A 21,872-nucleotide genomic window follows, 5' to 3' on the forward strand; every position below is an offset into this window, starting at 1 on the left:
ATATATTTTTTTGCGGTACGCGGGCCTCTCACTGTTGTGGCTTCTCCCGTTGAGGAGCACAGGCTCCGGACGCGCAGGCTCAGCGGCCATGGCTCACGCTCCTAACCGCTCCGCAGCATGTGGGATCTTCCCGGACCGGGGCACGAACCCGTGTCCCCTGCATCGGCAGGTGGACTCTCAACCACTCGCCACCAGGGAAGCCCCCAACCAGCTTTCTTGATCCACCTATTTGTTCTTGACTGCCCAGCCGCTCTTGTTAAGACTTCCACCTTCTTCTCATGTGATAAATCTTCCTCTCCTTTTGCTTTCTCCTTTTATTCTTCCCCTGAAATGATAATGCTTCGTTTTTACTACAATATCAACCATTTAGAAGCTCTTTGCTATTGCTATTTTGTATAACGTTCCCTAATAACTCTACTCCTTCAATGTGTATTTTAAAAGAATTTACCTCTTCCCTCTACAGAAACCTTTACTACTGGTTCACTATCCTATGATTTTATTATTTTTGTGTGTCTAGAATGAGTCCTGGCTGCTTGAATGTCCTGAATGACCTTTTGTTTTATTTTATTAAATTATAGTTTTGTAAGGCTTGTACCAAAAGGTCAGTTCTGTGTGCCCTTATAATCTTCACTGGTTTTTTAGGGGCAGTCATTTTCGGCTCATTCTTAGATCTTTACCTCTAAATTTCTAAATAAAATGCTTGTATTGAAATTTTCTTATCTTTCATGTTTAGATATTGTAAACATACTTTCTACTACAACAACCTTAATGCCTTAAAACAACATAGTTATGTTCATTTTATTACAGTTCTGTAGTTTAAAGTCTAAAATGAGTCTCACTAAAATCAGGGTGTCAGCAGGGCTTTGTTCCTCTTGAAGCCTCTAGGAGAGAATTTGTTTCCTTGCTTTTTCCACCTTCTATAGGCCACCAGCATTCCTTGGTCTGTGGCCCTCATCCCTCATCTTCAAAGCCAGAAGATTGCATTTCTGTGGTAGTGCTTCTGTCATGACATGTCTTTCTCTCTCTTCTTCTGCCTTCCTCTTTCATTTTTAAGAACCCTGATGATTACATTGGTTCTACCTGGATAGTATGGGATAATCTTCGCATTTCAAATTAGTTTATTAGCAACCTTAATTCTGTTTGTGCCTTAATATTCCTTTGCCATGTTAAGGTAACATATTCCCAGGTCCTGGGATTAGGATATGGGCACCTTGAGTGACGGCGGGATGGCATTATTTCGCCTACCAAGAAGATTTAGCTTTTATGGCCAATACTCGCTGTCCGTATTTCTATTCTTCTTTTCTCCCAAGTCGTCTAATTATATCACAGCTTTTGCTTGAATATATATTCAGTATTAATATATTATGACCGTGTATGTATGAATTATAGTATACTACCTTTAAATGTTTTTTCTTATGCAACTTTTATCCTTGGAGTTAATAACTGCCTTTTTTTGTTTCATTAGTGTTCCATGTACTTATATTAATTCCCCCAAATTCTTAGAGAAGCATGTCTTCTCTCAGTATGTTCAGATGCATTAGATAATTAGTTTTAATTTTTAAAGTATTTTATACCTTATTTATTTATTTATTTAGGCAGTGGCGGGTCTTAGTTGCAGCATGCAGGATCTTCAGTTGCATCATGTGGACTCTTAGTTGCGGCATGCATGTGGGATCTAGTCCCCCGACTAGGGATCGAACCCAGGCCTCTGCCTTGGGAGCGTGGAGTCTTACCCACTGGACCACCAGGGAAGTCCCTAGTTTTAATTTTTGTAGTCATTATTCTTTTAGTGTACTTTCCTCCTGTTTCAATCTCTATTTCCTTCTGAACCTGCTACAGATGTCTTGAAGTTTCCTTTTATCATTGTCCTGGGAATTCCCTTTTCTCTTATATTGGATCCCCTGTTTCTTGGATCACGTGTATTATTCTTTCCTGATTTATTCCTCTTTTTGGTAGAGCACAGTTCTGTAGCTGTCTTTCTAGCAAAGGAAGTAAACTTCTTTCAGATATGGCATGTTTGAGTGAATCTTTATTCTGCCTTCATATGTGAAGGTAGTTTGGGTGTATATGTAGATTTGTAGGTTGGGAATGATTTTTCTACAGACTTTAAAAAACATTGCTTTGTTGTCTTCTTGTTTCCAGTGTTGCTGTTGAGAAGTTTGATGCCATTCTAATTGTATGTTGTATGTTTATGTATTAACATTTTTCTGTTTTTATGCATCTGTTTGTTTTCTATCTCAGAAACTTTTAGGAGCTTCTCTCTTTACCCCTGATATTTGTTTTTTCATTTGTTGCACTGGATACGTGGTGCACCCTGTTAATTTGAAACTCATGTACTTCATTTGGGGAAACCTTGTTGAATTATTTCTTTGATTATTTTCTCCATTTTGTTTTAATAGTTCTTCCTAGAACTTTTGTTTTTCAGATATTTGATTGTTTATGCTGATCCTTTCATTTTTTGGTCATTTGGCCCATTTTCAGTCTCTTTGGATTTTTTGTTTTAATTTATGTGGTAGATTTCCTCACCTTTATTTTCTTATTTTTATATTAATTTAAGGAGAATTAACATCATGTTTTTAATTTCTAATGGCTCTTTTTTGTTCTTTGAAAAGTTCAGCTAAACATGCTGTTCTTGTTCTAGTGTCTTCTGTACTCCCTTCAAGGATAGCAGCAGCAGCAGCAGCAGCAGCAGCAGTAGTAGTAGTAGTAGTAGTAAGTATAATACAATAATATAATTATTATTACCTAAGTTTTCTGTTCCCAGCATTGTCTTTTTACCCCAGGTTCGTTTTCTGTGTTTGTTGTTTATCTCTACTTTTCATGTTAGTGATTTATACCTAGTTTCTGATGAGCCCTCATATTGTAGAATAAAATACTAAATAACTAATTGGGAACCTGTGTGTGAGGTTGGAGCTTATTGAATGGCTGGTGTTATTGTAGGGGAATTGGACACTTACTCTTTGTTGTTGTTGTTTGGGGATAATCAGTTATCAGTATCTCTGGTTCATTTTTCTTGGACTGGCCAGTTTTCACAGATAGAATACCTTCCATTTCTTTCCTGCAGGTTGTAACTCTGGCATTCAGCGTCCCTAGAGAGTAAAAGAAAAGGAGATTTCATTATTCAGTACATCTATTTTATATAGATTTTTAAACAATTTCCCATTTTTAGCATGTAGCCTTTTCCTTGGTATTATCCCTTAGTTCAAAGTCCTTCTGGTTCAACCTCTCCAGCGTGAACCCTTCAGTCTTTTGCCAGGAAGAGTGTGGGGTAGTTGCGTGGCTTCACGAATTAAAACAAAGGATGTGTGGTTATTAGATAGACTTTCAGTCACCTCTCATCTTTTTAGCCTCATCTGCATTCCTGTCTGAACTGCCTGCCTTCTTTAATTCTTATCTTTCCAGGGCTTATTGCAGATCAACTTGCCTTTTAGTTTAATAACCCACGGGCACTTTTCTCTAAGTCATCTTGTTACTTGTTCATCAGCATCCATCTTCTGAAATTTTGATGACAGTTCTTGCCTCTTGGAGAGTTGCACATATAGTGCTTATCTTTTCATTTTCATTTCTTTGTTGGTTTAGGCCCGTAAAAATTAAGGAGGAAACAGAGCTAAACTTACATATGGCTTGACTCCTTAATCTTTTACTTCCACACAGATATACAGGCCATTCTCATTATTTCATCTTCTGATTTATAGATGATAATTATAAGAGTGATCATAAGTTGATTACTGAACACGGCGGGGTTAACGTGTCTGTAAGGCCAGGAGAATTATGTTGGGCAAGAAAGGCAGTGTAAAAAGGATCTGAGCTAAGGGTGCACCACAGGACTAAGAATGTGTGTTCAGAGTTAATATTTTTCAGAAAAATACTCTAAGGAGAAAAAGAAACAGTGCATTTTTTTTATATTAAATTGTATTACAAAAATTCACTATTATTTTTAGATTATTCCATTGAAAGTGTATACCATGTAAAGTTGTATTTCAATTGCAGTGCCTTAGGGAGTCCCTCTTCCCTTCCTCTAGTAGAATATGACAGCAATATTTGAGTAAATCCACATGAGAGTGCTTTGTAATGCTTTGTAAAGTCATTATTTCAAATATAAGATATTGTCACTGTCTTTGTGATTGTCCTATTGACTCATGTCAGCTGACTATACATCTTATCAACATTCTGCACCTCTTCCCTAAATTAAGTTCTGTATAAAGTTCAGCAGATTTCTCAGAGTTAAATACCTTGAACAATAACTGTAGTATTTTGGCCTCCACATGGAACAATAATAGTGGCTTGCCTTAAGGCACATAACTACTAGATATGTAATGCTACCTATATCTGAAGCCTTGCTTTTTCAGTTTCAGAGCTTTTGGTCTTTTTGTTTCACCATATTGCTTTCCCAACAGGAGATTTCCTTTCACAGTTTCAGGAAGCTGCATTCATGTAAACAGAAAAAAATGTGAATGGCGCCCTGAGTTGTGCAATGCCAAGACTCTGCTCCTTTCTACCTCCATAGTGCTTATGTTTGGGGTATTTTACAAATTTTGGTTTGATGGTAGAGTGGAAAGAAACCAAGTTTATTTTTAAATTATTTTTTATTAATACTTTTTCTTCTTTAGAGTAATTTTAGGTTCACAGCAAAACTGAGAGGGAGGTATGAGGTTTTCCGTATACTTTCCACCTCCTTCTTGGTCTGCACAGCCTTTCCCAGTATTGACATCCCCTACCAGAGTGGCACATTTGTTACGTCACCCAAAGCCCATAATTTACATTACTGAGGTTATGTTTTACTAGCAGTTTTCCTCCATTGTTGAAGTCTATCAAAAGATGACTATAATTATCTTTAAAAAAATCTGAGCTTGAGCCATTAAAAACAAATTACTTTTTGAAAAAGTTTTCTTAAGGAGAAAGTATGCAGGATGTTTTAGTTACTAAAACAAGTTTAAAAATATCTGAGAGGGACTTCCCTGGCAGTCTAGTGGCTACGACTCCTCACTCCCAATGCAGGGGGCCCCAGTTTGATACCTAGTCAGGGAACTAGATCCTGCATGCCACAACTAAGACCCAATGCAGCCAAATAAACAAATAAATAAATATTTTTTAAAAAATCTGAGAAATGTAATGATCATAAAAATTGAAATAATTTCTTGATAGTATTAGTCTAAACTAAGATGCTTTATATATGTATAAGTGATTCTTATCAGAAGAGCTTTCCGGCAACTTCTTCTGATAAGAGTCTTATATATGGCATGCATTAGATATTAACAAAGACGTATCATTTCAGATTCAAGGTAGAGTCCTAAACTTGTAAAAGTTTGTAAAATGTAAAAGAAGCAGCTTATAAAATAATTTTTTAAAAAGCCATTTTTGTCTATTCATATTTGTTTATTTTTGCATCTACCAGAACTAATTCAATTCTTTTGGTTCTTAACACCATCAGTAACCGTTGAGAGAGTCTTTTTCTTTTTTTTTCTTGTTTTTGTTTTTTGCGGTACGCGGGCCTCTCACTGTTGTGGCCTCTTCCATTGCGGAGCACAGGCTCCGGACGCGCAGGCCCAGCTGCCATGGCTTACGGGCCTAGCCGCTCCGCGGCATGTGGGATTCTCCCGGACCAGGGCACAAACCCGTGTCCCCTGCATCGGCAGGTGGACTCCCAACCACTGCGCCACCAGGGAAGCCCCCTTGAGAGAATCTTTGATTAGCTCTTGTCTGCTCATCACTATCTAGATTCTTTAAGTTTTTTCAAAAAATTGGCATAGAATGAGGGTCTGACTCTGGGGGCTTGAGAGTTAGAGGAGGGTATTATTCCATTTTGTATCCCTCTCATCACTTAACATACTGATTGGAGCAGCGTAAATTATCCACTGATTATAACTTCTGTATCCACACTAGTTGTTAAATATGCAGGGTAACTCAGTTTCTTTTCTTATGAAGAGGAAAGTGAACCACACCTGCCCACTTTCTGACTTGAGCCTGGGCAAAATCCTTATTTCTCTAAACCTTGGTTTTCCTGAATGTAAAGTGGAATAGTAATAGCTACCTTTTTTTTTTTTTTTCTTTTGAGATGAATAAAAATAACAAACCGGGCATAGTGCATGGCACTTAGTCATTGAGTGTTAGGTGCTATAACTAGTAGTACTGCTACAACTGTTATTACTACTACTGCTATGTTTATTTCGTATTGTTGGCATCATTTAACTTTCTGAAATACTGCTTCTTACGTTTTTTGAGTCATAGATTTTGAGAATTTGATAAAAACTGATAAAATCATAGAAAAATGTATAAATACACAGCATTTAGACTCCTGCTTTGAGGATAATAGGTACCACTGCAAATGGAAATAACACAGGTGGTGAATATTGGGGAATAGCAACCAATTGATACATGTTTATATAACAGTCAAATAGGAATCAGTAAATTTATAGGTCCTTCTGAAGTAAAGATTACTATGTGAGAAGGTATTTCTCAAGATGATGTCCTTTAACTACTGGCAAACCATGTAGTGTGTTAGTTAAACTGCAGTTTCCTGGGCCACATCTCAGGAAGACTCTTGGAGGACTATGGGGCTTCTTGAATGCACCAGAGTTTGAGATCAAAGATTTTAGAGTAATGTTTAATATATCTGTCATAAAAAGTTCATGAGTTTCTTAATTCTTCATACTTAGTTCTCCTTAAAGGAGTTTCAGATATGAAGGATAATATATATTTGATTGGAATGTGGAATGGGGAAAAGAAGGCCACTCTTCATGAATATAGGTGAAATGAGTGGTGAAGTTTTCTGTGATAGGATCAAATTGTGTTAAACACCTAAGCTCTTTCTCTCTGCTGTAGGACTGAGCAAATATTACTTAACTCCTCTAATCCGTTATATCCCAGTTTGTAAAAATGAGGATAACAATAACATCTTTATCACAGCCCTGTTGTGAGGATTGAATGAGATGTGTGTATCACACATAGTAAGTCCTCCAGTAAATGTTAGTTGATTAGAGTTCATCATCATTATCATTATTTTAGTGGTTTGCAATAATGTTAGTGTAATGTTCTTAAGGTTTCTCTGCCTTTTTAATTCTCACCTACCCTTCAGGGCCAAAATGAGTCTCTCCTTTTTGAATTAAGTTTTCCCTACCATTTATGTCATGGTAATTGTTCCCTTCTGTGCTTTTATGTTCTTCAGCAAGTAGCATATAGTAGAGATGTTAATATTCACTATTTTTGTTAATTGATATAGAATCCCTTTAGTTTCTTTTAGCTACACATGGGATGTCAATTTTGCTTATAAGCTATTGTATTTTAACTTAGGAGCTGTTTTGAGCTATCTTGTTTCTCTCTGTTCACCCCACCTGGCCAAGATATTTTGAGGAAGCTGTTTACGCTGGAAGTTTCATGCTTAAATTAAATGTCTCTGCCTAAATGAAACTCAATTTATAAGTTAAATTTGTATCAAATTGAAAATCTTACTCTATATTCTAAAACCAAATATGATTTTTCAGTCTCCTGATTTTTAAACAAATATTTGTTTCAAATTTTCATAAGTATAGTTATGCAGGTTCAGCCCATTTATTTTAAAATTGCATCTTTTTAACTCCTAAACACTAAACTGTGAAGCCTAACACAAATACTGTAAGAAATCTGAGGTAGATAATTAAAGTATAATTAAGTCTAAATGCCTTGGTGAAGGAGTCTAAAAATTATTTAAATTCAATCGGCTAGTACATTTGCAGTTTTCTTTTATTAGGTGTGAAATCTAAGAATCCCCTGCCAACTCTTGAGGGCTCAATCCAGAATGTTGAATTGAAGTACTGCAGCACATCATTGGTCAAATGTGCCTCTGGGACCATGGGATCAATAAAAATTTGTGCCAAAGCCCCAGGTATGTGCAGCTGGACCATGTAAAACTTTATTGCCTGTGTAGGAGAATGGGCCATGCGTTTTACAAGGAGCGTTACTGAAACAAGAATTTACTCATTGTTCCTATGAATCAGAGGCTTTAAAATTTTTTATTTTTACTTGAAAAAAATTAATTGTGCCAGGATGATACTTCTTGACATTAATAGGTTAATTTTTATTTAAGGAAAAAAACTTTGCATAGTTTTAATAATGGTTATGAGGGAGGAAATATTAAAGGAAAGTTTATTCTTACACTTTTGGGGGGTAGGAGGTATAGATGTATATGACACTTAAAAATTAAATTAAAATGTTGTTAGTATAATGAAATTAAACAGAAAACCCAGCTGTTTTTCAACTGAATGTTGTAATTGATTTCGCCTTCCTTCCAATATTTTATTTCATAATATTTTCCTTAAACTGTTCGTTATTTAATTTTTTCCAGTGTGAATTAAATGTCTAGATAAGATTAAATAGGTACAGATTCCACTGAATATTGAGAATACAGTGTGTTCATGTTGTTTTATTTTATAAGCTTTTCTGAACATGTTCTGCATTCATTAGCTAAATATTAAAACAACCTTTTAAGAGTTAAAAGTGCTTTTAATTTTATCAGTCATACTTTTTAGAGTATAACTAAATGTTCTGCTAGAATTACCAAGTATAAACTGAAATTTTATATTATGATGTTAGTATACTTTAAGATCAAATATCTTTGGGGTACTCCTGTGTTTTATTTGATAAGAGTTTCTTTTTCATAAATATTTCTGTTCAGGTGAGAGTGGAAAAGAGAAGTTAATTCCATTGCTCCAGGGTCCTTCTGACACTAAAGACCTTCATAGCAGCAAGTGGCTCAATGAGAGTAGAAAGCCAGAATCTCTCTTAGCTCCAGATTTAATAGCCTTCACAGCCCTAGTTCCACAGTATATGGACTACTGCCACAGTTCCGGTAAGTACATCATTATTCACTTATTTGTATTTTCTTTTCCAGCAAGACTTTTAAAATTGGACTTTTTTTCTTTCCTTCTCTCCTTTCCTTAACTTCGTCCCTCCCTCCTTCCCTCCCTCCCTCCATTTCTTTCTTCCTCTCTTTTTCATTTGTGTCCATTGAGATACACTCTGCAGTTATGCTCTTTGAAAATTCAAATGAAGTATTTTGTATCATTTTTGATAAATGATGTGTTTACAAACAATAATGATTTTACTCTATTTTATTGAGATAATTCAGTTGTAAGTATAACAGTTAATCTCAGATTCAACTACTACTACTACTAAACCCAACTGAGTTTTTAAATATATCATGTAATACATAGAAAGGAGTAAAAGAAATTTAAAACATTGCAAAGAGAAAATATTTTTCTTGGGATAGTAGCACTTTGTGACCCTTAGTTTGCCATGGTAAAGTTAGGTGTTTGGGCCTTCTGTGCTTTTACAAAAAGGAAAATATATTGATGTTGTAATAAAGGAAAAAACTCAGAAGTCAAGCTCTTATTTCTTAGAGTTAAATTTTTTTCTAGAAGCACTTTGCCTAGAATCTGTTCCATTTTATTCACACCATAATAGCAGATCCACACCTCTCATGTTGAGAGGAGATACTGGAACTATCAATGAAGACTGGGGATAAAAAGTATAGTAAGTAGAGCCTGATGTCAGCCATGAGTTCAGTTAGTATGTAGTTGGTAAAGCCAAGACCATGATGCTAGAAATAAGTTAGCTATATACAGATTTCTTAAAAGGGTCAGGAGTCTGAATTTTTTCTTTAGAATTAATTGGCCAGTGAGGTGGTTTCAAATAGCTGCCTAAGAGTAGAGCTCAGTTAACATTATATGAGTAGAACTGTAGCTTATAGAAAATATGTTAAGCGTGACTGCACTAAGTTCAAAGTAGAAACCATGAAAAGATTTGTAATTAACTACACAGAGACTGTATAGAGGTGAATATTCGAAGCAGTGTACATATGCATGGATGCAAAACCATCTGAAAGCACAATTTGTTATAGTAGCATTTGCAGCTGAATGGCATCCACACTAGAAACTAGAAATTAGTATTTGAAAGGTGAGTCTGAGAACCCCTGAGTCAGCTTGCCTTTAAAGACAATACTCCTCAAAAAGACATTTTCAACTTGATGAGGATGGGTGTGGTTTCCTAAGGAAAAAATTGTGAGGATGAGGCCAGTACCCAAGTAAGACTGTGCCTATGGGTAGAAGATTTTACGAGTCCTTTAAAGTAGGGCTTGGTAAACATTTTACTAAAGGCAAGATAACTAACCTTTTAGGCTTTGTGGGCCATATGGGCTGTATCTCAGCTGTTCAGTTCTGCTATTAGAGCACACAAAAATAGTCATACCCAATATGTAAATGAATGGGTGTCTGTGTTCCAGTAAAACTTTATTCACAAAGCAGGAGGTGGGTGAGATTTAGCCTATGTGGTTTGCCTACCCCGGTTTTAGGGAGAAGGGATTGGTGGTTAAATAAACATCATGCTCCCCCCCAATTTATTTATTTATCTATTTATTTATTTATTTATTTTTTTGACTGAGTTGGGTCATAGTTGCAGCACGTGGGCTTCTCTCTAGTTGGCGGCGCAGGGGGCTTCTTCTAGTTGTGGTGTGCTGGCTCCAGGGCACGTGGGCTCTCTCACTCGTTGAGGCACGTGAGCTTAGCTGTTGTGGTGCGTGGACTTACTTTCCCCATAGCATGTGGGATCTTAGTTCCCTGACCATGTATCAAACCTGCCTCACCTGCATTGGAAGGCGGATTCTTTACCACTGGACCACCAGGGAAGTCCCAACATCATGCTTTTTTTAATGCCTATTTAATTATATTCTTTAAATATGCCATTTGAGAAACTCTGTTATATAATTATCCAGATAGTAGTTTTCAGTAGGTTTTGTTTTCAAATCATAAGATCATTAAAATGTTATTAGAATGACCAGACCATCTGGTTAGAATTTTGATACCTAAGAAGGGACTAAGCTTATTAGAATCTACTGCATATTCTTAAATTGGGCAGGGATTCTTCATTTTTTGTTTGTTTTTGTTTGTTTTGTCATATACACAATTAGAATGAACTGAGTCAAGCATGTTTAAATAATCTGATCTTTCTAATAACGATATTCATATTATTCTTTGTAATTTAAATGTATATCTAGGGTCTCAAATATATATTTGCATTTTTAACCTTTATAGCATGGGTCTAAAAGTAAACTACTATAAAAAAATTATACCTATGATATTTCTAGGAAAAAGTTTTTTCCTTACTGTTAGGGAAATTCACCTAATCTTCAGCTTTAGTGTTATGTTTAGTGATATGCTTATGGATTTTCATGTAAAATTTTAATGTGATCATGCATTTGGTGCTTTGAAAATATTCCTTTGGGTGTGTTTTAATCCTAAAATGTAATGTGTTTTTACTTAAACTACATTCACATACTTTATTTAGGGTATTTTTAAATTTAAATTTTCCATCCATCTTGGGAACTGCCACCCACATTCATGGCTTAGGTGTTTATGATATGGTTATGAGAGAGCGCATAAGTATTATTTTTCAAAGCCAGTTTTAAAGTAATATTGACTAATTTTATGTTCCTGTAATAAGGTTTAAAACTGGAGGTGTGTGTGTATATATGACTGATGGTATGAATAAATTATAAATAAATTTTAAGTGAAGAAATAATTTATTAACAATCTTTTAAGATTTTACTGAAATATGCTTTCAGCAAGTTGTTTCCTGATCACTGTATACAAAAGATTTTTTCTCTCTTGTTTGCATATATGTATATACACACACATACAGAGACACATTTTATTTACCCACTATTCTAAAGTTTTTCTTAGTACTTATCACACTCTGCCATGCTATACATGTTACTGATTTGTTGGGTTTTATTTTTCCCTGCTATTAGAATTTAATGCTTCATTATGGCTGGAATTTTTGTCTTTTTTGGTCACTGCTGTGTTCCTAGTGTCTAGAACAATATCCCACATATAGTAGGGTATCAACAAATATTTTGTGAATGTATGAGCAAGTAAGTGATGATTGCATTTGCTTTTCTTTGGTTTTTGAGGCTGGAGCACCTAAGGGAAATGGCATAGAACACGAGTCTTTATTGATGGTTTCTTTAAAAAAAACAAAAGATGCTGGGTAGTTGAACTCTTCTAGATGAACAATGAAAGGAAAGCACAATTAATCCCTGCTGTCTTTTTTAGAGACAGACCATCCAGATGAAGTTGTTAATGAGCTTTTCCCATTTGTTTATAGAATTTGAATGAGAGGTTTTGGAATGTGGAGTAGTAAGTGATTGGCTAACTGATTTGAGGCAAATTGTGTATTTTAGAGGAGTTTGGTGATCATTCTAATTGGCTTCTGATTATCATGGCATGATGTGTGGAAGACAACTGCCTTTGTGCATATGCTCCCAAATTGAAGGGGGATATTAAAAGTGGGGACCAGAAAATGTTGTGGATATTATATTAGGAAGTGAGTTTTGAGAGAAGCTCAATTAGGATAAAGAGGCAGAGTTTTCTGACTCTGACTTCAGAATGTGAGGGAATGGACAGCTTTATTAATGGGAATTAAGTATTAATTGACTGAAAGAAATAGTAGTATTAGTAAAACTTGTTGTAAAAACAGTATTTTACAATTTAAAAATCACTTTCATATAAATTGTTTTATTTGTTTATAAAACAAGACTGTTCAGCACAGCAAATGTTATTTTGTCTTACAGAGGAGGAAATAGAGGCTCAGAACAAGTCAGACTTTGAACTTGAATCTGGGGCTTCTAACTATATAACATTTTCCCACTGTCTTATGCTGTTTATCATTTTGTCTTTTATTTTTAGGATCCATATTGCTAAACATCGTACCACCCAGCCTTGCACGTTCTTAACTTTGAGGATCTCTTTCTTTACTTCATATTAAGCACTATCAAAAGAGCCACACTTCCATGATGTCACAGCATTGTTTTGTCTTTGAAGTCTTAGCAGCTCCCTTTGCACATTTCCCTCCTCCCCCTTGATCACTTTCTCTGCTTGACTGGCTCTGATTACAGTGAAGGAGCTGAAGGCTCCTATGGGAGTCCAGTGTGCCAGCCCACATTCTGCATTCATGGTTACTATTCACAGGAACCGTTTAGTGACACTTCTGTTTCTTATGTTTATATAGATAAATAGAGAAAATAGATTCTTCTTTGGCTCCTTCAGAGGTAGAAGCACTTGGTGACTATAATTGATGTATGTAAAATATTTTAAAATAGGTTCTAAACATTTTTCTTCCCTTCTCTTTTAAATATAAACTTTAGCTCTTTTTCATATGCTATATTTTGCCTATGATTTATAGCAGGTTCTGCTTGTTAAAAAGTTCTTAGTATTTGTTAATCCTTTTATTAATGTATAAACAAATTTTAGGGTGTCTGCTATTTATGAATATAAAATGATCACAAAATACTATCAACTTAGAACAAAGGAACTTACAGGCCATCCATTTCAATTTCTAAGTCAGTGTTAGGAGTCCTTTTGATATACCCCCCTTTCTATGTGCTTCAGATCTCTTGGCCTTCTTTCAGTTTCTCAGTTGTGATTATGCTTTTGTATATGCCTTTTTTTTTCTGTCTGGGATTCTTAAAACTATCCTTACCCCTTCACCTTATACCTGTTGACTTCAATTTAGTGTTGAGATCTTAGCTCAACTACTGTATCTTCAAGAAAGCCCTGATGCTGCCTTTCCCCTACCCCCCACCACCCAATTTGATTAGGTATCTCTGTTACATTCATTTTCATAGTTCACTGTGTGTTTCTTTCATAGCACTTAATGACAGTAAATATTTATGTAGTTGTGTGATTTGAATGCTGTCTGTCTTCACCGTTTGACAGTGAGTTCTGTGAGGACAGAGTTTGTCACTGGTTGCTTATCATTTTATCTCCAGCGCCTAGAATTTCCTGACACATATGGAACGCTTGAGAAATCATTTTTTGAATGAGTGAATAAATGGACATTTATGACAGATAGTGAAGGATATGAATGTATTTGACAGAAAAATAGTAAGTCCTTAATACATGTTAACCGTCTTCCCTCTTCTCTCCCTACGTTTCTTCCTCCTCTTCCTTCTTATATATGTATCTACCATTGGAGAGAATATCTAACAGTATCTTTCTTTGTTAGGTCCGATTACTATGAGGTCCTCTGTTTTTTGAACTGTAACTTCCATTTCTCAGTCTTATAAGTGACATGAAATAATATATCGGCCCTAAATATACCTGACAAAACTTATTATCTTATGTTTTATTGGCATTTGTGTATGATTGTACCTTTTCTGTTGAAACCTTAGTCTTTCTTGGCCTTCAGGTATTAAAAGATAACATCTGATGTCTTGCGTTTTTGTATATCTTGTGAATGGAGACACTGACTGCTCTTTATTCTAGACTATCTTTTAAAGGATATTTGTATAGTGAACAGTATTTGGGAGATAGATCTAGTTTCCCTCTGGAGCCAATGGAAGGCATGCTTACTGCCCATTATAAAAGATGTGGTTCCTCAACTAGGGGTTCATTTCTTCTTCTTTTTTTAAATTGAAGTATAGTTGATTTACAATGTTGGGTTAGTTTCAGGTGCAGGATTCATTTCTTATAATGCATTCCACTGCATGTGCAGGCATCCATCTGGATATGTCTTTGTTGTTACCTCTGTGGAACTTGAGGGCAAAGAGAACTGATACAAATACATATGTTGATAATCATGCTGCTTGCTGTGCCATGAGTAATAAAGTCCTATGTCTGACTCAGGAGTCTCCTGTCTTCTACATCAGTGGTCCCCAACCTTTTTAGCACCAGGGACCGGTTTCATGGAAGACAGTTTTTCCAGTGTGGGGCAGGGGGGTGGGGCGGGCGATGGTTTCGGGATGATTCAAGTGCATTACATTTACTGTGCACTTTATTTCTGTTATTATTACATCGTAATATATAATGAAATAATTATACAACTCACCATAGTGCAGAATCCCACCATAGTGCATAGTGGGAACCCTGAGCTTGTTTTCACTTGCCACTCACTGATAGGATTTTGATATGAGTCTGCAAGCAATTGATTTAGTATGGTCTCTGTGCAGTCAAACCTCTCTGCTACTGATAATCTGTATTTGCAGTCACTCCTGAGCTCTAGCATCACCGCCTCAGCTCCACTTCAGATCATCAGGCATTAGATTCTCACAAGCAGCGCGCAACCCAGATCCCTCGCATGCGCAATTCACAGCAGGGTTTGCACTCCTATGAGAATCTAATGCCACCGCTGATCTGACAGGAGGTGGAACTCAGGCAGTACTGTGAACAATGGGGAGTGGCTGTAAATACAGATGAAGCTTTGCTGGCTCACCGCCGCTCATCTCCTGCTGTGCGGCTCGGTTCCTAACACGCCACGGACCGGTACCAGTCCATGGCCCAGGGGTTGGGGACCCCTGTTCTACGTCATTCATTATAGGGTAAAAGCTTAGGATCACAATCCTGGACACTACAACAATGTAGTTTCGTGGTTCTCCTTGCTGAACCATATTCATTTCCCCCCTCAAATACATTTCTTTCCTTTGTGCCTTAAATATAGGTTGTTCCTGATATTATGTCGCCAGCCCTCTTCTATTTGGATGATTTCATCAACACCCTGTGTGTGTGTGTTTAGCAACCAACCATATGCATATATCTCTTTGTCCATTTATTTTCTTTTGAGATCCAAACTCCAAATTTTAGCCACCTCTTGACCATTGCCCTGTGGTTATTTTCCTGTGGCCTAACATGTTTAAAATGAAACTCAGTGTAATCTCCCCCACCCCATTTTATACTCCATCATTCAATTTCAGTTAGTAGCACTACTTATGTCTTAATGCTGAAAATTCTAGCACTAGCTTAATTGCTCCTTCTTTCTCCTCTGCATATGGTAGATGTTCCACAAAAGCTTTTTTTTTTTTTTTGGAAAAAAGCTGAATAGTCCAGGCTAAACATAATAAATTTATTTTAGTTGCTTCCCATATGATTTGCCTTCAGAGTCATTGCCGTACTTCCACTACATGTTTGAAAACGTCTTTTTAAAAATTTAACACGAGAACTTCCCTGGTGGCGCAGTGGTTAAGAATCTGCCTGCCAATGCACGGGACACGGGTTCGGACCCTGGTCCCGGAAGATCCCACATGCCACAGAGCAACTAAGCCTGTGTGCCACAACTACTGAAGCCTGTGTGCCTAGTGCCCATTGCTCCGCAACAAGAGAAGCCACCGCAATGAGAAGCCTATGCACTGCATTGAAGAGTGAACTGCACTGTTCACTGCAACTAGAGAAAGCCTGCGCACAGCAACAAAGACCCAAGGCAGCCAAAAAAAAATAAATAATAAATTAAAAAAAAGTAAAATTTAACACAATACTCCACATAGCACAGAGAGTGTATCTTCCAGGTATATATAATGAATTTCTATTTAGTTACTATTTGTCTTAAGCGTATGTGCTACTGGAAATTAGAGTTCTTTTTCACATAAACTATTGTTAAGATAGTTTTCTGTATTTTATAATCTAAATAAATATATGAATTTACATGAAGAATGTCAGTCTTCTATGAAATTTCATCTAATTGATTTTGGTTCACCATTATTAAAGATGATAATCTCTTAAAGTATCTGGCTGTAGTCACTTGTGTAAGTAAGATGATCATGCTGTATTTGCTTTTGACATATAAAACTAAAAACAACTATTTCTTCCTAACACTAGACAAATAGAATTAAATGATTATGAGGATATTTAAAAATAATTTAAAACAACTGTTCCTCTTAAAATGTCATTTAAATATAATACAGTTTAAGCTGATCTTTCTGTTCCCTGGTATAATCAGTTGCAGAAATAAATATAAGGTTTTAACTTTACTGGATTGCCATATATTAAAAGTTATTTTATGTTTTACCCATCAAATATGTACAACTTTTGATCATTGTTATTGGGAAGGAAAGTCAAAATTATAATTCTGTTCTCTGGAAATTCATGTTTAAATTGGGGAGGTAATTTTCTTTCTGGATTAAAATATATCAGCAAACACACATACTCTTATTTGACCATTCGTAGTTGGTTGGTTAGGATATGAATTGTGAAGGAGTTTTTAAAAGGGAGACGGTATTTTAGATGGTAAATTTTAATTTATGGGGAATGGTTTTTTTGTTCCAGAAAATTCTCCTCATAATGTAGAATTAAGTGAATTGCCTTGAAGTTATGTTTTTAGTATTTTTGACAGGGCACATGAGTAAGAATGCTTATATATTGTAGCAATTAAAGACAATTCACATTTGTGGTTTGGGCATAAATGTGTAAAAATTATACCCATCTATCTTATTACATTTCCTCTCTCTTCCCTGAGGACTTTACTATGTAGTTTATCTGTAATTGTTGCCAGTTTTCTATCATGTTCCCACTGGGCTTCTGGTGCAAAAAATCTTATCCTCTTGATGACAGAGCTTGCCTGAATGATTTCATGCTCCTAGCATTTTTGTTCACGGGAATTAGGGGCAAAATGTAACTACAGCTGAACAGAGCTTCTATTTTTGTAATTTTGGAGTTAGGCTCTGTTATTGGAACTAAATGAAGAGATGCAGGTGTTCTCCAGTCCAACCCCTTTGGGAATTTTGATGGTAGATGCTTGAAAAGAAAATGCATGTGTTTCCAGAGTCAAACAGCAGCTGTGAGACAAGGATTTATGTTTTTCTCAGAACTTTGGGATTTCAAAATGTTACATTTAATCACAAGCACAGAAAGGGGAGCAAATGTTAAAGATGTTATGCATAAAAGTAAGTTTACTGATTTCTTTACCATATGAACTATTTGTGGGAATATAGGAGCACAGTGATTTTTAATCATAATATAAACAATTTCTGAAGGATTATGATAGTTACCAGAACATAGCCTTTTTAGAATGCTGCATTTGTAGCACAGAGAATTTTTTATCCTACTAAGTACTATAAAAATCTTTTTTCTCCATTTAGACAGATACACACACATGCACAGTGAAATGTTTGGTGAAATATTTGCCAAATACAGTTTGATTATAACTTTTGGGGCAAAAGTTTAAATCATAAATGTCTTGTATTAATGCAGCCTGATGTTTTTAAGTATAAAAAATATAAATTTCTATCTAGCACAGTAATTAAGGGAATTTACACACATATAAACCATGTATGTTTAAATGTATTAAAGCAGTTATATATTTAAAACATTTTTTCTTTTTCAAATCATGAAGTTTGTCTTATGGTTGATTCTCAAATTCATCTTTACTTAAGTAAAGGAAAACTCTCCTGTATTTTTTTGCCATTCTCATATTTTTATTGCTCTATTTTTTTAGTAAAATTATTCATTTATTCATTCATTCAACAAGTAGTTTTTGCAAGTTTTCTGTCTATATAAATAAAATGATGCATCAAAGTCTCTACTGTAAAGAAATTTATAATATATTGAGGAGATAGACGTACACCAAGACTGAATGAATGAATAAATGAATGAATGAATTATTAAAAAAGCTTACATTTTGACTGCAACTTTATCCATTGTAAACTGTATTATTTTGAACAAGTTAACCTCTGAGTATTGGTTTCTCATCTGTAAAATGAGTATATTCTTACCTGATTGTTAGGATTGTTGTGTAGGTTAAACACTCTACCTTCAAGTCCATTGTAATTGTGAAACATAATGCAAACTTTAAGTATTAATTATTCTGTCCAAAATAGTACCCTGTGTTAATCATTTTTTTCATTAAATGCTTATGGTTTTTCTCGAGTCCTTTTCTTTCCTAGCGTGTTCTCTACATGTCACCTGATCCCTATCCACTTTAAATTTTCCTTCAAGTTAACTCTATAAACTTGTGGGTCTGCGGGTCTGAAGCTAGGAGTAAATCCTTTACCTAGTCCCAGGATCCTACCTTCTTCCAGATTGAAATGTCTCCTGGATGGCATGATGCTAGGAGTCAGAGACAGTTTCGGTAGCAACGGGAAATTGCTTTGCTTGCTTATTTGGAAGGTCCCGGATTGTGGAAGGAAGCCAGTGAGAGAAATCTCTTGAGCCTTATGGGTGACCAGTTGTTTTCCTTATTTATAGCACAAGGTAAAAAATTTTGCATTTTTTACTGCTTGTATAGTAAAAGGAAACTGGTATTCAAACTAAGTAAGTGGTATCTTCATTTGTAAATAGTAAATTATTATATAAGAAGTATTTCAGGTGATAACGGGCTTCAAGTGAACTTCAACATAAAATGTATAATGTTGTGTGTTTTCATATGGATCAAAAAGCTACCATTATTACTTCAGTTTATTTTTATATTTTAGATAATGATGTCTTCAAAGTGCATTTTTATTTTTGCATTTTCTGTTTAGATTTTGAAGTTGGCTGTATAGTAGCTGTCATATTGGTCAAATGAGAAGTAGAAGCCTTAGTGAACCACTAGGAGTTGATTTATAAAACAGGAGTGAAATTCACATCAGTCTTTGCTACCTGCCTCTTCCCCTAATTGTTCCATCCCTTCTAGAAGAAACTTGATTCCACAGATAGCTTTTGCATCCTTTGTAGTCAGTATAGTATTCACAGGAATCATCCTTGTGCAGTTACTTTGTTTTGTAAATAAATGATGAAAGTCAGTTGTCCATTAATGTGTAAGAATTTAGGAACTTTTCTGAGAACATTTTGTTTGTTTCAGTTTCATCTTCCTCTGACTTCTGTCCTTCCTCCTCCTCCTCTTCCTCCCTCTTCTCTCTCCTCCCTTTCTAATTAATTACCCACTTCCAAGCAGCACCATGGCACTTTGACCGTATCACAGGGCAAACAGTCATAACTGTTTATAGGATTCTTTCCCCATGAAACTGGTCAGGGTCATGACAAGTACATGATAAGTATTTGGTAGGTACAGGCTGGTCCTAATGAAATGATTTTTGCCATTTGGGTATAACCCTATTGTCTACAGGCCCACCTCATTTTATTTCTAAGTTGATCTGTGAGGGAAAAATATAGTCTGGCTTCAGCCTGTTAAAGAATAATTTTTTAAAAAAAGTGAAATCTTGACTCTTGTATAGATGTAAAATGGACAAACGTTAAAGCTTATTAACATTATTACCAATGAGAGAACCAGGCAGGTGTTACAACCAGATCAAAGGAGAGTTTAAAAATAAAACAATGGGCATTTATAGCTCAGTAATACTGTAATAAATTTGGAAATGGACACAAAACTCCTTCAGCAGTGGGGAAGGGAGGTCAGTCAAATTTCTACCTGACAGAATTTATTTGCACCTATAGTGAATAATTCTTTTGCATTGCTATCATTTATCTACAATTTAGAGATTTGTAAGATAGTTCAACGGCAATGAAAGGTACAGAGTCCCCATAGAATCACACTTAGATAACCTGGGAAGGTGTACTCTGAACAACGCAGAGCTCTTCATTGAAGCACAATTTTTTTCCTACAAGCCTTACTAAGTTCCACATGGCTAGGCTATCTTTAGCTGTGGTAGTTTAAATACAGAGGCAGGTCAGGAGTAATTTTGTGAGACAAATATTTGGTATGTGGAGAGAAAAATCAAAGGAAAATAATACCACTGGCAGAGGGCAGTGATGAAGTTAACAGTTTCCTCTTGTCCAAAGGAAGTATTGATTGTTGAAGAATTCTGGGCTACTTCTGTAGACCTTAATTTGAATTTAACTTTTGAAATCTCGTCATATTAAGTTCCGTTCAGCCAGGTGCTTTGTTAATATCTGCAACTTTCCAGAAAAAGACCTTATGTTTTATTTATTTATTTATGTTGTTAAGGTAATAAATAAGATGTTCTAACCTGGTTTTAAAGTAAATAATGTGTTCTAACTTATTAAAAAGCTTTCCTGGTGAAAGTATTTATACAACAAAAATTTGAATACCTACTCTATATCAGAGAAGGAAGGAGAGAGAGAGAGAGAGAGAGAGAGAAGAGAGAGTGTGTGTGTACATGCATAAACACAGGAAAGAGGAGCTCCTGAACCTCACAGAAGTAACAGTCTCTTGATTATGACATTTTTATTTTAGTGAATAGTTATATTGTACTTTTTCTTATGAGAATTAAATGCTTTATATAGTGTTATCTAAATTATAAGAAGCCTTTCTTCAAATGTAAAAATTACATCTTATCTGATAGTTTCCGCTGAAGAGATGGATTTCTGAAATACTGTGAAATTTCAAGGATATAGTAGACAGAGTTGTGCAGAACTCAGTTACAGATAAATAACAATAAAGAAAATTAAAAATACATCACAGGAAGATGGCTGAAGGACACAAAAGTAAGAAATACAAATGATAAAAAACACATGAAAAAAAATCAAACTAATAAGTAGCCAAAGAAATGGCTATTAAAACAATAGTAAGGAACAATTTTTACCTGTGAAACTGATACTTAATAAATTATAAAACTGAAAGCTGAGAAGTTTATGAAATGGGCACTTAAATGAAAGTCTGATGGGACTATTAATTTGTGCAAACTCTCCAGAAATCAATTTAGCAAAACTTATTAAGGACTTTAAAAGTGGTCATCATTCATAATCCTACTTTCAAGACTTATAGGAGTCTTCAGGACTTATATATCCTTAAAGGAGTAATCCCAGATGCATTTAAAGACTTGTGTTTAAAATGTAAGGGTAGTCATGTCAGCTTATTTATAATAATCACAAATCTTCCTTGTTGTCGAATAGTAGGCAAATTATAAAATAAATTAAGATACATCTAAAGAAGAGCATCTTTGAAATGAGGCAATAGAAAATATATATCATAGGAAAATGTTCATAATAAAAGCTTGTGTCAAAAAAATGTATAAACCTACATATAATAAGATTCTGGTTTTTAAAAATTTCTCTCAACATATGTATATAAATATATGTTTATGTATATATTCTTAGAAAAGTTACTTTTTAATAGTGATTATTAATGCTTGATGGGATTATGAGTCATTTCTCATTCATATTTATACTCATCGGAAG

At 35.2% G+C, this 21,872-nt stretch overlaps 1 protein-coding gene across 3 annotated transcripts in view; it reads left to right on the top strand.

Moving 5' to 3' along the window:
* Window positions 1-21,872, top strand: part of VPS13B (vacuolar protein sorting 13 homolog B) — an 804,491-nt gene that overhangs the window by 224,566 nt on the left and 558,053 nt on the right. For all 3 annotated transcript variants that reach the window (XM_007457167.1, XM_007457166.1, XM_007457168.1), the window contains exons 18-19: window positions 7,727-7,861; window positions 8,651-8,824. In XM_007457167.1, the coding sequence (XP_007457229.1) occupies window positions 7,727-7,861; window positions 8,651-8,824 (309 nt within the window). The remainder of the gene's footprint in view (window positions 1-7,726; window positions 7,862-8,650; window positions 8,825-21,872) is intronic.

The sequence above is a fragment of the Lipotes vexillifer genome, unplaced genomic scaffold, assembly GCF_000442215.2.
Source record: "Lipotes vexillifer unplaced genomic scaffold, Lipotes_vexillifer_v1.1 scaffold376, whole genome shotgun sequence".
Taxonomy (NCBI): domain Eukaryota; kingdom Metazoa; phylum Chordata; class Mammalia; order Artiodactyla; family Lipotidae; genus Lipotes; species Lipotes vexillifer.